The sequence below is a fragment of the Hyperoodon ampullatus genome, assembly GCF_949752795.1.
Source record: "Hyperoodon ampullatus genome assembly, chromosome: 14".
Classification (NCBI taxonomy): domain Eukaryota; kingdom Metazoa; phylum Chordata; class Mammalia; order Artiodactyla; family Ziphiidae; genus Hyperoodon; species Hyperoodon ampullatus.
In genome coordinates, this window is record NC_136927.1 from 13,438,258 (window position 1) to 13,456,191 (window position 17,934).

Consider the following 17,934-nt stretch of genomic DNA (forward strand, 5'->3'; position numbering starts at 1 on the left):
TTTTGCTTTTGCAAATGGAGTCCTACAGACTGCAGTGGTTCAGACAGGGCTCCTGGAATCTCTATAATGAATGAATGAAATTATTGGTCATTCTCAGCTTCCCGACATTTCACCCATTGCCACGGTGCATTTTTCAGCTTTCCTGTGAACTGTTAGGTTAGACAGTCTACCCCTCACCTCATCTGGCTTCCTTGTGGTCACCATATGTTTTCCATGGAGTTGATTCTCTCTGCATTCAATCAGCTTCCTTCCTGCTTATTTGGTGTAAAATCAACTATCAACAAAAGTCAGCTCTGGGAAAAGTAGATGTTGGGGTCCAATGCCTGTGGCTTCCTGGCTTTTCTGCTGCACAGTGCAAGCTGCTAAGCCATTCCTTCTAACTGAGCCATAGCCTGCCCCCTGACCCCTGCTGGCAAGGGAAAAGGTGTAACAGTCAGTGATTATTAATGCTTTGTTCTGATGGGAGGTTACCTCTAGGAGAAAATAGCCATTATCTGCTTTGTCCCCTTAGTTCTCACCCACAACGGCAAGGCATCTTGGGAAGGTATAGTCTGATGAGGGAAAGAGGTTTTAAAAACACTCAACAGACGGGTGGATTATGCTACCAAGTTCACTACTGCACCTCTTTAAAACTTGCATTGGTTTTTGTCTTCATATATATATATATATATATATATATATATATATATATATATATATATATATATATATATATATATATATATATATATTTTTTTTTTTTCCTGACTGGTTGTTTTCTGAACAAAAGCCGTTTCAGCTTTGAATGGACATGGTTGTGGCTTTCTGGCTAGAGCTGTAATTCTGAGTGGACACTGAGGTCACAGAAAGAAAGGATGCAAGAGAAAAAAACAAGGACTCCTGTTTTTTCTGTGCTTTCCTCAAGCCCAGTTCCTCCCTCCTGGGAAAGGAGGAAATGCAATCAAGAAAGGAAATTCAAGGAAGTTATCAAGCCAACTGATGAACAGTGAATTCATAATGGCTATCTTTTTTTTCTTTTTTTTTTTTTTTTTTTGCGGTATGCGGGCCTCTCACTGTTGTGGCCTCTCCCGTTGCAGAGCACAGGCTCCGGACGCGCAGGCTCAGCGGCCATGGCTCACGTGCCCAGCCGCTCCGCGGGATGTGGAATCTTCCCGGACCGGGGCACGAACCCGTGTCGCCCGCATCGGCAGGCGGACTCTCAACCACTGCACCAGCAGGGAAGCCCCATAAAGGCTATCTTGAAAATAATTTTTTTTCATTTTTGCCAGTCTCAAATACTTCAGAGAAGTCTAAGTCTATGAATAAACAAAACACAGAGCTAAGAGGAGCTTGGAATATACTCACAGATGGTAATGTCACACTTCTATGACCTTCCACAGAGGCTAACAAGTCAATAGGTGGGATTTAAATGGGATTGTAATCAATACAATACTAGAGTGGCTTTTTGGCAGCTTTCTTAGTGTAGTAACTTAAGATATGAAAAGAACTGGCTACATCCTACAGCTTTCATCTGTCTTTGTCTTTTGGGGAGAAAATCTATCTCATTTGAGTTGCCTCTGTTCACTCATTTCTGTTCTTTTTTTTTCTTTTATTGCTACACAGGTCATCTATATACAAATATTTAAACGAATGCCAGCTTAATGGTGAGAAGATCATTAGGCCAGTGAATATCTCCTCCAGATGTGTGGTTTTTAAACTGAGCATCTCGAATCTCTTGGGGTTTGGGCAGAAGTGCCTGCAGAGAATGGGCTGGAGCAGGAGAATAAAGAGAAGTAGGGCAGCCATCACCAGCTACAATGCAGGCTCCGCTCATTCAACCAAAACAGTGCTTCTAAAGGTTCTTCCTACACATTGACCAATCCTATGAGACATTGTGAGAAGAAACAAACACAAATAAAAGGATGCTATGTCAAGGACAGTCTGAAAACCACTGCTATGGATGCAAATTGATAACTTCTAAAGAGTTGGCATTGCGGTTTTTGAGCAAGGCCTAATGGAGGGCTCCACGTGGGAGTCTGGAGTGGTGCAAAGAACTGGGACACAGAAAATATAGTCCTACTCTCAACATTGTCCCTTAGCTGCCTCTTCTATGACCTGAGAGTTGGGGCTAAATGGCTAAGTCCCTTGTAGACAGGAGATCCCGTGATTTTGAGGCTACCAGCCAGGACTTCAGGAATGGTAACAGCTAAGACAACATGTGACATGCTGGAAGGGATGAGCCATGGGCACAGCCCTTCCGTTTTTTTTTTTTTTTTTCTCTCAATGCTCAGCTACTCTGACCTTACCCATCTTTCACTTTAGATTCTGTTAAGGCCATTTATTGCGAAGTGCTTGTCTTAGTTTTGGTTCTTCTAAAAGTAGGCTTTGAGATAAGGATTTGAGTGCAAGCAGGTTATTTGGGAGATAACCCAGGAACTAACAGTAGGGGAGTGGAGAAAAGAGAAGGGAAGAAAAAGCAGCAAATAAAGGGAACCTAATCAAGCAGGTTGCAGTTGTGGGAAACTGGGGCTCATTCATACATGGGAACTCTGGGAGAATGTGAAGAATACATATCAGAAATGTCCCAGACAAGGGGCAAGGAAGAGAGGTACTACCACCTGAGTGAAAATTACTCCTGGGGCCATGAATTCCTGGGCACTTGTAGGCTGTCTGTGGCTGGGCTGAGAGAAAGTCCCAGAGATTTGCAGAAGATGCTGTTGACTGTGTTGGAATCATGTATTCCGAGGGATACAGGATAAGCACTGATGTTTGCTAGAACTGGTATCATCCCATTTTACAGATGAGGAAGCTGAAGTTCAAGCAAGTGAAGTCACTTGCCTGAGGTTAACTGGTTTAACCATAATACAGTGCCAGTCTCTTTCCTTAATTATGGCATGTTTGATGTCTCAAGAATGCATAATACATATTAATAAAAATAATCATTATTTTTTATAACTTCTACCTAGTAAAGGGAAATGGTGTTAGGAAAATAAAAATTTTAAAAACTCTATTAGGAAAATTAAGTGATAAAGTAAATAGTAAGATTCCAGTGTAAATCATTACATTTTAAACTATAATTATAATTCCATTTTAATAAAAATATAGATAAAATATTGATGAGTCAGAAATGAACATTTGTGCACAGATATGACTCACCATATTTTTTCAGGTTTCATCACCAAATGAGTCTAATTTTTTTTTATTAATTGCAATAAGTAAAATAAGCCTGTTAGCCAAGAGACAGCAACATCCAGAAATGCCTCTGCCTAGTGCTCTGAATCTCACTTCCAGACTCATAAATAATTTGGCACAAATGCCAATTCTCATTTTTCATTAGTTCAGATCAACAAGGGTTTAATAGGTAACAATTAATACATACAACCTTCTTATCATAAGAAATTTACTTAATTCTCCCAGAAATTCTCTCAGAATATTTTCAAAGATCAGAAAACTAGGGGGTGGAACTGGTCAAAGAGATTAAATGGCTTCCTAAGGTAAGGTAAACAGAGATGATGAGTTGTTGATTTGTGACCAGTTTTAGTGGGATCTGCTGTTTTTATTTGCCTGGTGACTAGTCCTCCTTTTTCCAGGTACACACTCTAGGTGAATTTCAGGGAACCACCCCTCTCCCACTGTCATTCCACATGGTTCAGGTAGCTGACTCCTTATTGGCTCTAGGGAGAGTCACGTGACCAAATTCTGTCCAATTAATACATTCTATCCTCCAGGCCGCAATGATCCTAGTTCAGGAGTGGTCCTGGGTGGCTTAAGCCATGTTCTGGTTTCTGGTATTTCATTGCAACTATGAGATTGGTGGGCCTGGAGCTGCTGGTGGCTTTCTTGTCACTTCAGGAGAGTCTGCCCAAGAATTACAGCCAGTGCAGAGAACATGATGGGAGATGACAGGTCTTGATGACGTCATTTGAGCCCCTGGATGTAGTCATGCCTGAAGTCATTAACACCCTCACTTTTCGCTTATATGTACCTGTCAGTTCCTTTCTGTGCTTCAGTCTGAGTTAAGTTTGCCATTTTTCAACTGAAGTATTTCCACCTAATACTACAGGTTGCAAGTTTCCAAGTCCAGTGCTCTCTCTAGCACACTCTGGGTGCTTCTGGTTGTTGATAATAATGACACAGTATAGTTCACTTACATAAATATTTTTAAATAAAACAATATTAAAAATGCAATAAGGTTATTTCTAGTATGCAAATCATTGTTAGCTTAGGTCTATTTGGAGCAAACATGCTTGCTATACCTGAACTTCTATTTGCTTTGCTTAAAAACAAATTGTCCTGCTATTATTAATTTTGAGTTCAACTATTAAACTATTAGCTCATGGAGTACTGATCAAACACTAAAAGTTTTAGTTTCATTCTAATTGCAACAAAGCAGGGAAGCTTTTTTATACTACACTGTATAAACATTTAAGAGGAAGAACTGCTGATAAAAAAGAAACGTAGCTTGAAACATCTGCTAATATTATGATCTGTTATATTAATTCAATTGCTTAACAAATACTCATGAACACCTGCTCTTCACAGAAGAATAAACATATGAACAAACTTAACTCTTTTCTTTCAGTTTGGCCGTTTAATCATAATTTGACCTTCTTTTATAGACAAAGTTGCTGAATCTAGAGGTCTGCAGCCTGTTACCTAAGGCACCAATAACTATTTCATTTTTTATGCTAATTTTACTCAATGCCTTTCTTCTAAAGAGTTTAAATTATAAACAAAATAACTCTAAGAGACATGAGTCTTCAAACTGACATTCATGACCCTTTTGTTTGGAAGAGGCAGGAGTCATTGTGTAGCCCTGCGTTAAGCACAGTTAGGCCTACAGTGCAAACAACATGGTAAGGAAGAAACATTTGCTGACTTGGGGCCTCAACATTTTTCAGTGTGTGATTTTAAACTGTAAAAATAAACCTAACTCCCTTGAGAATAGTATCTTCTGCAGCAAGATTTCAACTCTGTGAAACCCAAACATGTGAACATTTGGCCTTAGACTGCACAGAAACCTTCTGATTATTTATAACCAATACATACATCTACAGAAACAGAAATTCCAGCGTGGAATGTGGGTAATGTCCTCATGACAGGGGGCCAACAGAGCATCACTGTTGGTCAGCTCTTCTGGGTCTTCACACTTCCAGGTGTTCTGCCATCAATCAGCTCACTTAAGCTCAGCTTTAGCCATTAGGCTTTTAGCCACATTGAAAATTTTTCATTAATTTAAGATTACCTTTTATGTCAAAATTATATTAAATGCTATAAAAACTAAACAGCATATGTCAATTTTGTGTATTGTTTATTTGTTTAACACCTACTTTAAAATGTTTCTTGTATCAGATAGTATATATATACATATATATATATATATATATATATATATATATATATATGCTATTATATGTGGATTTTCTGTATGTATCTTATTCCCATGATTTTATATCAAATATAGGCAATATGGAAGTGTCTTTCTCTGATAAATAAAACTGAGTTTGTGGTCAATTTAATTAATGCTTGGACACATTTGAAGAACTAGTAAAAATGTAAGGTGCCACAGAAAAAAATGATAATGTAATATTAAACTTCCCTACTTATTTTCTTATGTGTTTATTGATTAAAACATATTAACTAGTTGACTGAAAGTTAAAAACTCTGCTTTCCTGAAGAGCATCTTGGTATGAGATCTTAGGTAAGTCATTTGACCTCAAAGCTTTGGTTTTCTTCTTTGTAAAATGATAATGCACATTTTGAAAGTCACATGATAAGTGAGAGCTAATTTCCTTGCATATCAGTCATCACTGAAGCCATATAATAAATACTTTCTTAAATTGTACTTTGTTGCATATAAAAAGGAGTTCCTGTAAAGATCTTAAAGTCAAACATCAGATATTATAAGCTGCAAAATCAAGTAAAAAATGATTTTCATCCTTGGAAAAAATATTTCAAACTTTTGATTACTAAAGAATTGAGGTCTAACTCAACAATTTCTTATTCCTACAAATAAAGATTTCAAAATTGTTATCCTTTTGACTGTGAAACAACAATTGCTAGAATAAAACAATCTTCTCTAATCTTCTTTGTTCACATAAACAGAGCCAAAGCAGCAAACAAAATGACTTGGTGTGAGACATCTCAAGTTCATCTTCCTACTGGAGTTTTGGGGTTGAGAAATGAATACTGTGATTTAAAAAAATCACATCAGTGCTGACAGAGAGGCTTCGTGATCAATATCATATTAAGTTGTAGAAAAATCAAGTTGCTATTTTTTTAAATATACCTGAATTTTACATGTCTGCATGATTATGGAATTCACACTTAGTACAGCTCTAAGATGGAACTAAATACTCATGCAACTGTTAAGAGATATAGTCTTAATTTCCATTAGAATCAAAATCAGTTCTTCCAGGATGATAGAGTTTTACAATAATCTATTGTATTTTCCTTTGTATCCTCTACTTTGTCCGAGTCATCAGAGTATGATGTATGGGGACATCACGCACTAGATGAAGCCTGGACCACCAGCAAAGTGGTATGAAGGGAGGAGAAAAGGACAAAGTTTAGGTTCTGAAGTGCCTCATTGGTTTCACAAAAGCTTTTTGTTTTCCTGGTGTCATGGGCTAACCGTTTTTAGAAGTCTTGTCAGAATTGTTAAAACACTGTGTTAGTTATTTTTGGTGAAGTTTGGATTTCAAAAAGGAACTGTCAAGCTATCTATGAGAAATCTCCAAGGAGTTCTTCTGGTTTAATGAAAGGAGAAATCCCATCTCTGTGACATCAGGGAAAGGGTGTCAGATCTGAGGGGGTTGGAGGGGCAGGCCTGGAAACGCCAACATGTACTGTTGGGTCAGTTGTTTCCTTTGACCTCAGCAACAGTAATAATGATGACAACAACAAAGGCAAAGTGCCTGGTGAAGAAACTAAGACTAAAACTAAAATATGTAAAATGATAAAACTAAAAACTAAAATAATTCATCTATAAATTCCCAACTAATAACATGTAAGATAGAATTAGTGATAAGAGTTTACTTTGATATTTAATAAATACTCTCATTTTTCATTTAGGAGATAGTTTTAATATAACCATCTTATTAATGACCACAAGCTTGCCAGAGCTATTTGCTACTTATAAATTACTTGCATATTAACATGCAATTTATTTCTTAATAATTGGTTAATTGCACTTTATTTTCCTCCCTATGGAATATCCAGTCAATTTACAATAACATCAGTAATAACACACTAATATTCTCAGTGAAGGAATTTCAATCCAGATGAAACTTGGTCTTAGTGGTAAAGGATGATCCAGTTTAGAGACCATGATACCACATATAGTTGAAAACTCCTGGCAACTGAATTTTCATGATCTTATTTTGGCAAGTCATTTCTCCAGAATCAAATATATAAATTTCTCAATAACTTTCAGGCATCTTAGTGCTGTCTTTCTGATACCAGTTTTTTTTTTTCCCTAAAAACACTAATTTTTTTTTTAACACAGAAGGCCAAAGTTTAAAATATCTTTTCAAGTGGAAAAATTCATCAGTAGTGTAAACTATAAACTACTATAAGATAAGCTTCTAATGGACTGAATATTCTCTTCAGTTTTAGAGATTTAGAAAAATCTATGGGTCATGTCGCAGAGCTAGAAACAGACCCAAAAGGGCAACATTTAAGATAATGAATTTCCTGTCTGAAAAAAAGATGCATTCAGTAACTGGGAAAATTTAAAACAAAACAAATGATTAGACATTTAAAAAACAATGTTACACACACACACACACACACACACATATATACATAACAACAACAAAAACATCACATACCAAACTCTAAAAAAATCTTCTGATTAAACCACCAGTGATTTAAGTCAGAAAGAAAAGCAAGCATATAAATGTGGGAAACCCTCCTGAATAATCCTTGATGTACATGACTACCAAGAGTGGCCCACTCACAATTAGAACTCGATCTTTGCTCTGGTGTGGGAAAAAGTGGACTAACCTTTTCTGGCAAGACTGTTGTTGGGTTCATACTTCTCAATCAACACTTGGACTTGCTCTTGCTTTAAAGGTGGGTAAAGAATTTCATTTAGCCTGGGATCTCGCTGCTTAAGGTTGATAAAATCCATCATCTGATCAACCGTAAGGTATGGTTTGCTTTTGGCACCACTAAAAACAATTAAAAACAAGGAAATTAGAAGGTTTTTCCACCAAGTCTCATTCATATATTTGCATTAGCTATGTGTAAACAAACTCCTGCCATACCTGGCAAGAGCATCCTATACTGGAATTCCTATCTTGCCCTAAAAACATTGTGTTGCTCCATCACAACCTTTTTCAATCACTGCCACCAAATCCCAATGCCCTTGAACTATACCATATGCATAAGAAAACCACAATAGGGAAATACTGTATCTTGTGTGTGAAGATGCACCACTCTAAATGGAACACAGAGCATGGGTTGTTTTCTGATTATGATGCTAAACTTCTGGTTTAGTCATCAAATTCTCATATCCCACTTAATCATCTAAAGATGTATTTATTTCTCATTATTAAAAACACCCAATATGTTTGGGCACATTTTTCTTTTCATTAAAATTATGCTTCAGCAAGAATCTATAACTCTGCAATACAGTGTGATTCAAACTTCCCATTTCAATCCTGTTGAAAACCCAAAGACAAGTTCAATAGTACAGATATTGCAGATGTTCAATCAATAATCGATGGCAATGAACATGACAAAGTGAGTACATCTGATATCATTCTCAGCAGCACTGTTTGCTTGTTTTTCATATGAAGAAATCTTTATTTAGTCTGTCAGTTTTGGATTGGTCTGTCATCACATAGATTTCAGTATATCAAGAAACTGCTACTTCCCCATATTTGCCTTGGTGTTTTGATGTGTTTTTCTTTTTTTTCATTCATTTTTTAAAAAGTAATGCCTATATGATTTCTAACATAAAAGCAAATAATTTTCAGATGGGAAGGTTCTTAGTAATCCAAACTTCTCCTTTCATTAATGTGATGCAAAGAGATAATATGACGGGTTCCCAGGTCAGCATTCTTTCTATAACAGTCTATCTCCACAAAGTAAGCCTAGATGCTTCTCTGTTCTAGCCATAATCTTCAAACCACACAGAGCCCCCTGAGGATTCTAAAACAGAGACACCCTGCAACAAATCATAGCCAACTTCACTCATTAAAAGTGGTGGTTGAGGGCTTCCCTGGTAGTGCAGTGGTTAAGAATCCACCTGCCAATGCAGGGGACAAGGGTTCGATCCCACATGCCGTGGAACAACTAAGCCCATGTGCTACAAATACTGAGCCTGTGCTCTAGAGCCCACAAGCCACAACTACTGAGCCTGCGTGCCACAGCTACTGAAGCCTGTGCGCCTAGAGCCTGTACTCTGCAACAAGAGAAGCCACCACAATGAGAAGCCCACACACCTCAATGAAGAGTAGCCCCTGCTCGCTGCAACTAGAGAAAGCCCACACACAGCAACGAAGACCCAACACAGGCAAAAATAAAAACAAATAAATTAATTAATTTTAAAAAAAAGTGGTTGAACCTCAGGGGTAGGAATGCATGATTGCCACCATCACATTACACAGAATCACTGCTATTATTTATCGTGTACAAACAGGTTCTGCCATCTCCCTCTACTGCTCAAAATCCTGCCTTAGCTAGCACCCTGAATACCATCACCAAGGTGGAACAAAACGAGTTAAAATGTGTTCCCTTACAATTCGGAAAAGATGTTATCAATTTCAGGTCGAGGACAAAGGTTGTTCAGGAAAACTCTGTACACTTCTGGAGTGAAATCTTCTTGAGGTATCAATTCATTCTGGGGAATAAAACAAGAGGGTCAGTAAGTGGTCTTTTTTTGTTATCTTTCATCCTCCCAGTTTTGTCTCTCTCTCTCTCTCTCTCTCTCTCTCTCTCTCTCTCTCTCTCTCTCTCTCTCCCCTCCCTCCCTCCTTCCTTTCTCTTTTCTTTCTTTTATTGGCTTGGCCAAAAAGTTCGTTCGGGGTTTTTCCATAAGATAAATAGGAGGCCAGGGTGAACATTCAGAAAACATCTATGAGGCAAGCGGTGTAGTTCACTTGGACACTGGCTTTGAGGTATCAAAATCCTTATTTTCTGTTTTTTCATTATATTTTAAGCTTAAGAATTTTCTCCTTCTAAAGGGATGTTAAGGCAATTTCTGAAGTACATTCAATAAATAAGGTTAGACCTAGTGAAAACAGGGTCTGTTCAGCAGATTTTTTTTTTTTTAGGTTGCTGTTTTTGGTGACTTTAATCTCATTTTTAATTGTGATAAAATATACAGAAGATAAATATAGCATTTCACCATTTTTAAGTGTACAAATCAGTGGCATGAAGCACATTCACATTGTTTATGTGCTGTTTAGCAGACTTTTGAATGAATTTTTTTTTTTTTTAATGTAAAGAACCTGGAGAAAGACATCTTCAAAATGAAAAGATAAAATCCCAATTTTGTGTCTTTTTTTCAAACAACGTTCTTTCTGGTTTAAGTAATCTGATAAGTTGCAAAACACTTTTCATAAGTAGGACATAAGTCATTATTTCTCACTGATTCGTCTTGGTGCTATTGTTTGGAAAGCAAGTCATTGATATAAAAAGTGACTTCTATGACTTATTTTTCTGTTTAGTCGGGCTGCCATGGAAACCGGAAGCATGTATTCAAGCCTTTGTTAACAGGAAGGACATTCTTCATGCCGTTTTTCCTTTTTCAGGTATGTGTTTATATGATTATTTTTATTTTCAAGTCCTTAAACCAAAGAAAACACCCTTCCTTTTACCGTATTCTTATTTTTGGAAATGTACCTTTACAGAAATATCTACAAATTATTGTCTGAATTATGGTCTGAGACTACACTGCTTGCTAACAGATAAGAAAACTTAGCTCACCACTTGGCAAACAGCAGGAGTCCCATATTTGAGAAATGAACGAATAAAATAATATTTTCTTTACTAAATCAATTTATAGGGCAGAAAAAAAATCCATTTTGCAAAACAGCATTTTGAGACAACCATACAACACATGTATCATTTATATCCAGCAAGATGCATTACACCATTAAGTTCAGTTACCTGGACACCAACTTTGAAATCATGAGCACAAGTGGCCAATTCCTAGAACAATGGGAAATTCCCATAAATTGTTTCATGGTGTTTTGCCACTCAAAAGATGGGGACAAGTATAACCTATAAACAGGCTTCCAAACTTACATTTAATTTATTGATACAAAATGAAAGAAAACCTTTTGGCTGGACAATGCACACTTTTTTAGTGCCACCCTCTCTCAGAGTTAGACTCCCATGTCTCTTTTAAGTAGTTTTTAAAATAGCCAGAAATGAGCCTCTCACTCCTACTCTTTGGCTGAGAGATACAGGGAAGAGAGATTTAAAAACAAATCTCAAGGAAATACTCAGTGGCTCTGTTGGCCAACTCAAGCATCAGACTTTATTGGACTTGATGAACCCCAAATTTGTTCTCTCAGTCTCCTTACTGTTTAGTTACTACTTAGAGCTCACTCTACCTCCTCCTCCCCTCAGCATACAAATAAACAGATTTTGTCTAAGGATATCAATCATTGTTTTCCTTTTCTTACTGACTTCTTTTTTTTTCTCCCTTTTGTCTTAGCTTAAAATCTCTTCCTCTGAGACCAGGTTTTGTCTTCCATTCTGTGCTACCATCACACCACACTTATCTCATAGTTCAGTACTTATTTAACTGTTTTGTGCTCCCAGCTGTACAGTTCTCTGTATTACTTGCTAACCTTCAGATCAACACAAGCTAGGACTTGTGTGTTGCTTGTTAACTGCTCAATCTGTAACATATAGCAGGTCCACAATAAATATTTACTAAATGAATGAGTGTAATTTATGACAAAAGTGGAAGTTGACAGCAAGTATGCTTCCCACAGAACATCAGATTCAACTAAATCCATTTGCATAATATTCCATAAACATAATTTCATAGAGCAATATGCTTTACTAAAACTCTAACCATGTTTACTTACCAGCTATGAATTAGAACTTCCTATTAGAGAGGACACATTGATGAAATAAGCTGAATAAATACAGTATTATTTTTATTACCAGTTGGATGTTAGCACATAGAAAATGGACAACATTTCAATACAGCTTCATTTTTCTCTTGCCCAACTTGACTGATGAGGATACCCTTTAGGGTCAGTGGGTGAAAATGGGAGAAAATATATTTTGGAGAAATAAGTTAAATTGAGCACCATTGAAAACTCAAGTGAAAGAGTATGGGGGAGATACTTAGGGAAAAGCTACAGGCAATTACCAATTCTGTATATTTTAAATAAGGCTGAAATTCACAAAGGTAATTCACCTATTTTCTTTTCCTGGACCTCATGATTTGGTGAAGTGGATAGAATAGATTCATTGTCCTGTTTAAGCAGGAGGAAACTTAAACTCCGATACTCTTAAGATTGTACCCAAAGTACAAATACTCTTCTGTGAACCCTTCCTTACCAAACCAGGTAGAGATGCCACATTCTTTTTTTGTGTCCACAATCCACCTTTATATACTTTCCTTAGAGCATCCATCACACGATTTTTCCTTTATTTTTTATATTTCTGATGATCTATTAGACTGTGTGTTTTTGAGCAAAGTGACTATCTCTTATTTAATTCCTTTGTGTCCCAAGAATGATGCCCGGCATATAATATGCACCTAATCAGTGTCTGTTGGTTGAACCCAGGTATGGGACCAGATCTTAGGTCTTCTGTCTCAGAGTCCAGGACTTGGTTCACCACATCATGGCTCCAATACAAAACAGATTATCAGTGATTATTTGTTGCCATTGTTATCCAAACTTTTTGAGGGAGAACTAAGAAGATCAATACAGTCAGAATCAGGCCCATTTATTCCAGAAACTACAAAGAATTTCCTTACTTTAAAAACGTAGTTGCTTCAATTCCATGCTTGTATACAAAGAATCTCAAAAGAGAAAAGATTAAACAAAAAACTTGATGATAGTACTGGTGGCATATATATTTCCAGATTCCAAAGACCAGGTTATGACATATCCACATGCCAAATTGAAAATAAAAAAAGAGAAAAAACTCACATATATATGCATATGAAAAAATACTCAGAGGATAATAGGAATTAATATTTATTGAGCACTTACTGTATGTCAAGCATATAGTTCTATGAGCTTTACTTGAATGTTTTCAGTTAATCCCATGTCAACTCTATGAGGTTGGCATGGTTAGGGACCCCTTTTACAGATACATACACTGAACAGATGGGAGGTTACAAAGCTTGTTTAAGGAATCAAATTGGGGGAGGTGGGGTGGTTGCTATGTTTTGAAGTAAGGTCGCTTGATTCCTCAACTCACACTGCAATCCAGAAAACTAAATTGCATATCAGTTTTTGGATACTGTTTGTATTTTCTTCTTTATACATTTGTAGATTTAAAAAACAATTCTATAATGAACAGGTATTTAACATTCAGAAATGTTATTCAAAAACATATTAATTTAATTCAGTGGACTTTAATGGATAAGGAGTCCACATACAGATTTTATCTTCACAAATCAATGAATTATTTTCCGGTAAATTCAGGATTTCAATCTATTCTCAGTATTTTTGTTCTAAAGTTATAAATCAAAAGTTGAGACAGCCAGAGAGTACATGAAATAATTACAAGTAAACTACTGATAATGAACTGAATACATAATGTGGTTCTAAAATGGAACTGTGATATTAGTGATTGTAAGAATCACAGTTGAATGAATAACTATAATTTTTAATTTACATTCTGGGTATAAGGCATAGGAGAAAGGCAACCTATTACAGTTATCCTGGGAGAAGTTCTTTTGTAAATTTTATTCATAGTATTTTTTAGTAAAATTTATGGAATTCTTTAAATCCAAAATAATCGCTGTTTTCTTTAGTATTACATGTATGTTGATAACTATAGTAAACTTTATTTTATAAAAAAGTATGGATTTATTCTTATCTTCTTCATTAAAAGATCAGTGTTATGCCAAGACTATAATATGATTCCAAATGTCAGTGAGCTTTTTTTTCAAGTTAATAAAGCCTTAAATCAAAGGGAACTTGGTGCAAACACACTATTTTCTGTTCTCAGAAAATTTGTGAGTAAAGTAGTAGTTTTCTGAATATGGAAAAGTCTTCAAAGCTCTCACTGGAAAATACGTTTGGATTATTAAAGAAGACAGTAATTGCTTTGTCTCTCTTTTTAGATACAGCACTACTTTTTAACAATTAAGGTAACTTTAGCAAGCATTTGAAATCTCTAAAGGAGTACCCTTTAAGGAATGTGTTATTTCAATGGATCATGTTGGTCAGGATACAAGTTCAAGTGAATTAATTATCCCTAACAATGTACACAAAGATAATGTTTAAAAAATCTCAACAGGATATCCACAGTATTTCTGGTAATGTATCTATTTACAGAACACAATTAAATCTAGTTTGAACAACCACTGGCTATATAAGGCTCCCAGATATGTACTACTGTCTACCATTTACATAACCTTTTCTTCTGTGGAGTGTTTAAAACACCTCTTGTCAGTATATCTTTGCTAATTAGTGGATATTTCCTAGGGCCACTGTTCTGTAGATATGAACTTACCACAAGGATTTAAAATATAGTCAGTTCAGGGAAACATTTATTTCCTAGCTCTGAAACTGACTTTGGTTTTTAGATCTTTTTACAGCATTGTAATTCTACGAGTCCTCCAACTAAAGTATACTTTACTGTGAATAATGAGCTTTCAAAACTTTATGATGGAGGTTGATTATATTTTTTAAAAAATCTCCAATTTGTTTTCAGAAAATTGTCATAACATTTAATTTACTAAAGACAAATATTTTTTTTCCAATTTAAACATAACTCCTGTTATTTGAAACTCATTTTCCTTTAAAAATGTCTCCAGTTGACATTGGTTTGAAAGTGTGAACCTATAATAGACATAGTGGATTGTAAAAACTCAATTTGTATTTATCGACTGAATTGTCAGAATCCAATTGTTTAGAAAATTGCAATTTACAGAGGACTGATTGATGGATTTGATCTTCTATTCAGCTTCATTTTTCTATTCCTTCTTTCCCTTAGCTAGTTTTATAGTAATAAGCTAACATTTTTGATTTTTTTTTTTCCAAAAGATGTTATCCAGTAAAGGTCAATTCAGGAGCAACTGCAGAGGAAAAAAAAATTCTTTGCATGTCTTTCTAAATTTGTGTCTCACACTTTCTTTTCATGCTTAAATGCAGTGGTCTTTTTCAGTTACTAAAACCAGTAAATTTTTTTGCAGCCTCAGGTTTTTGCACACATTGTTTTCTTTTTCTGGAATGAACTTCCCTTATTTTCAGTGGCAGTGCTCCATTCCTTTTGTTCACGGCATTCCCCCCAATTTACACACGTCAGTCAAAGTGTTTGACTAGCACCTCCAGAGAGTATATGGTCCTTGAATTCTGGGACTGGAACTTCATTTTGCTCACTCATATTCTCAGTGATGGAGGGCACATAGTAAGAGCTCAAGCGATATCTGTTGAGTCTGAACGGATAAAGAAGATGTGGTACATATATACATAATGGAATACTACTCAGCCATAAAAAAGAACAAAACAATGCCATTTGCAGCAACATGGATGGACTTAAGATTATCATACTAAGTGAAGTAAGTCAGAAATAGAAAAATAAATACCATATGATACCACTTATATGTGGAATCTAAAATATGACACAAATGAACTTATGTATGAAACAGAAACAGACTCAGAGACATAGAAAACAAACTTATGGTTACCAAAGGGGAAAGGTGGTGGGGGAGGGATGGACTGGGAGTTTGGAATTAGCAGATGCAAACTACAATATTATATATAGGATAAATAAGCAACAAGGTCCTACTCTAAAGCACAGGGAACTATATTCAATATCCTGTGATAAATCATAATGAAAAAATATGAAAAAGAATGTATATATGTACACACACACATATATATATATACATATATATATATAACTGAATCACTTTGCTGTACAACAGAAATTAACACATTGTGAGTCAACTGTATTTCAATTAAAAAAAAGAAAAAATATAGGTCAAATAAAAAAATATTTGTTGAGTCAAGGACAAGACCTTAACCGTTATATCTTTTCTGCTCTAAAGCATCAAACAAAAGATCAATAATAAACAGGTTTGATCATTTTCTTTTGCTGTATTAAAGTGAAGGTTAAATGTTTGGGGGCCTTTCCACAGCTCTGCCCAGTGTTTGCAGCATCAGCAGCTTTTTCCACAGATAGCAAGAAACTAATAGTGGAGAGTGACTTTTTTTTTCTTTTCTGTTACTGACCAAAGTCGTTAATAAACTTCATTTTTCTGAAAAATATTCACAAGAATTGGCTGATGTAACTGATGAAACAGCTCTCAATACTTTTCATAACTTAACCATACATTTAAGAATGGCTTCTCAACTTCATTCAGTGCAACTTCAACGCTGCCAGCATGTTTCAAGAGACTCAAAGTTTCTTCTTTGGTTATAAGTGTTATTCTTGCTTACTTGTTGCTTAGATACTGGGATAAAAATAATTCATAATAGAAAGGAGTGTTCTGCATATAGCACAAGAAAAAGGTTTTATGCAACAGACCCAGCTATCCCAGGAACAACGATAATTAGAGCCAGGTATGTAGAAATGCATTGAAATGAAGGCAAATTACTTTAAGTGGTCAATGTATATTAAGTGCCTCAAATGTATTGGGAGGAAAAAAAAAAAAAAAAGCATCTTACAAGCTTATCCTCTCATCTACTTGACTACCATAAGAGCAAAGTAGGCAATTTTCAAACTGTTTTGATCCTGTACTTCTCTTGCAAAAGCCTTTTGAGAACCACCCTGCAATGTACATAAATATATTTATTTATAAAATGTACTACCATTCTAATTGCTTATTAACTTAAAAATATTAGACCTAGACATTTAAAAAGGGGGATAAGATGAAATTAATATTTTAAAATACTACTAATCATAATCTATAATCATTAGCTAATATCTCAACAGACGTCAAGAAAGGATTTATAATTAATAAGAAGCTTAAATTCCTAGTAACATTAATATTTTTGACCGGTACTTTTTTTGTATTAATTGGTTATTTATTTATTTTTTTTTCAACTTGCAAAGGGTCTTTCTAATTGAAAATGTTGGAGTTATGGGAGTGAAAGAAACTAAAACAGTGACCCCGTACATTGTACATATTAACAAATAAGTCCTATGGACTTCTTAGTTTTAAAAATGTTTGGATAATATTGGGGCAAGATATATTTTATTTATTTTTATTTATTTATTTTTTAAAGATATATTTTAGTATGATTATTCAGGGCTATTTAGCAGTGCTAGTTTTAGGAAGGCAACATGCTCACCCTTGAAGATGGAAGACTACAAGCCTCTAAAGCAGTTTCAACTCGCTTCCGGTCTGCTGAGAACAAGCGGTATATGCTGTGAAGTGAAAGCACACCACGTGAGAGATGCTTAAAAGGCATTTGGATCACACTTGTAGATGACGCCAGCTGAAACATTCCATTCAATCAAACCTCCTTATAATTCATCTTTAGAGAATTAAAAGATACTGATTGTTCTAGCATCAGCACATGTGTTCTGGAAGATCTATGTGTGTGCTTTTTAAAATCAAAGTGCCTAAAATAAAATCAATATTTTGAGACAGTGGTGATGACCCAGTTAAAAAACATTGCACTAAGTAGCCCCTGGTATTTTATTAAGCACTAAAATCAACATCCTTGACAACTCTGTCTCCTTGCTGCTACTCACTGCTCTAAAGGTGTATGTTGCTAATATTATTAATAATAAACAATTAATTAATAGTATTATTATTAATAATGTAACATTTGTATGAGCAGAAGC

General features: G+C 35.4%; 1 protein-coding gene across 2 annotated transcripts in view; it reads right to left on the reverse strand.

Annotated features, from left to right (window-relative positions):
- Positions 1-17,934, reverse strand: part of PLCB1 (phospholipase C beta 1) — a gene marked incomplete at both ends in the record, with an annotated part of 691,313 nt that overhangs the window by 180,415 nt on the left and 492,964 nt on the right. For both annotated transcript variants that reach the window (XM_079720111.1, XM_079720112.1), the window contains 3 exons: positions 7,987-8,153; positions 9,729-9,829; positions 17,436-17,511. In XM_079720111.1, coding sequence (XP_079576237.1) covers positions 7,987-8,153; positions 9,729-9,829; positions 17,436-17,511 — 344 coding nt within the window. The remainder of the gene's footprint in view (positions 1-7,986; positions 8,154-9,728; positions 9,830-17,435; positions 17,512-17,934) is intronic.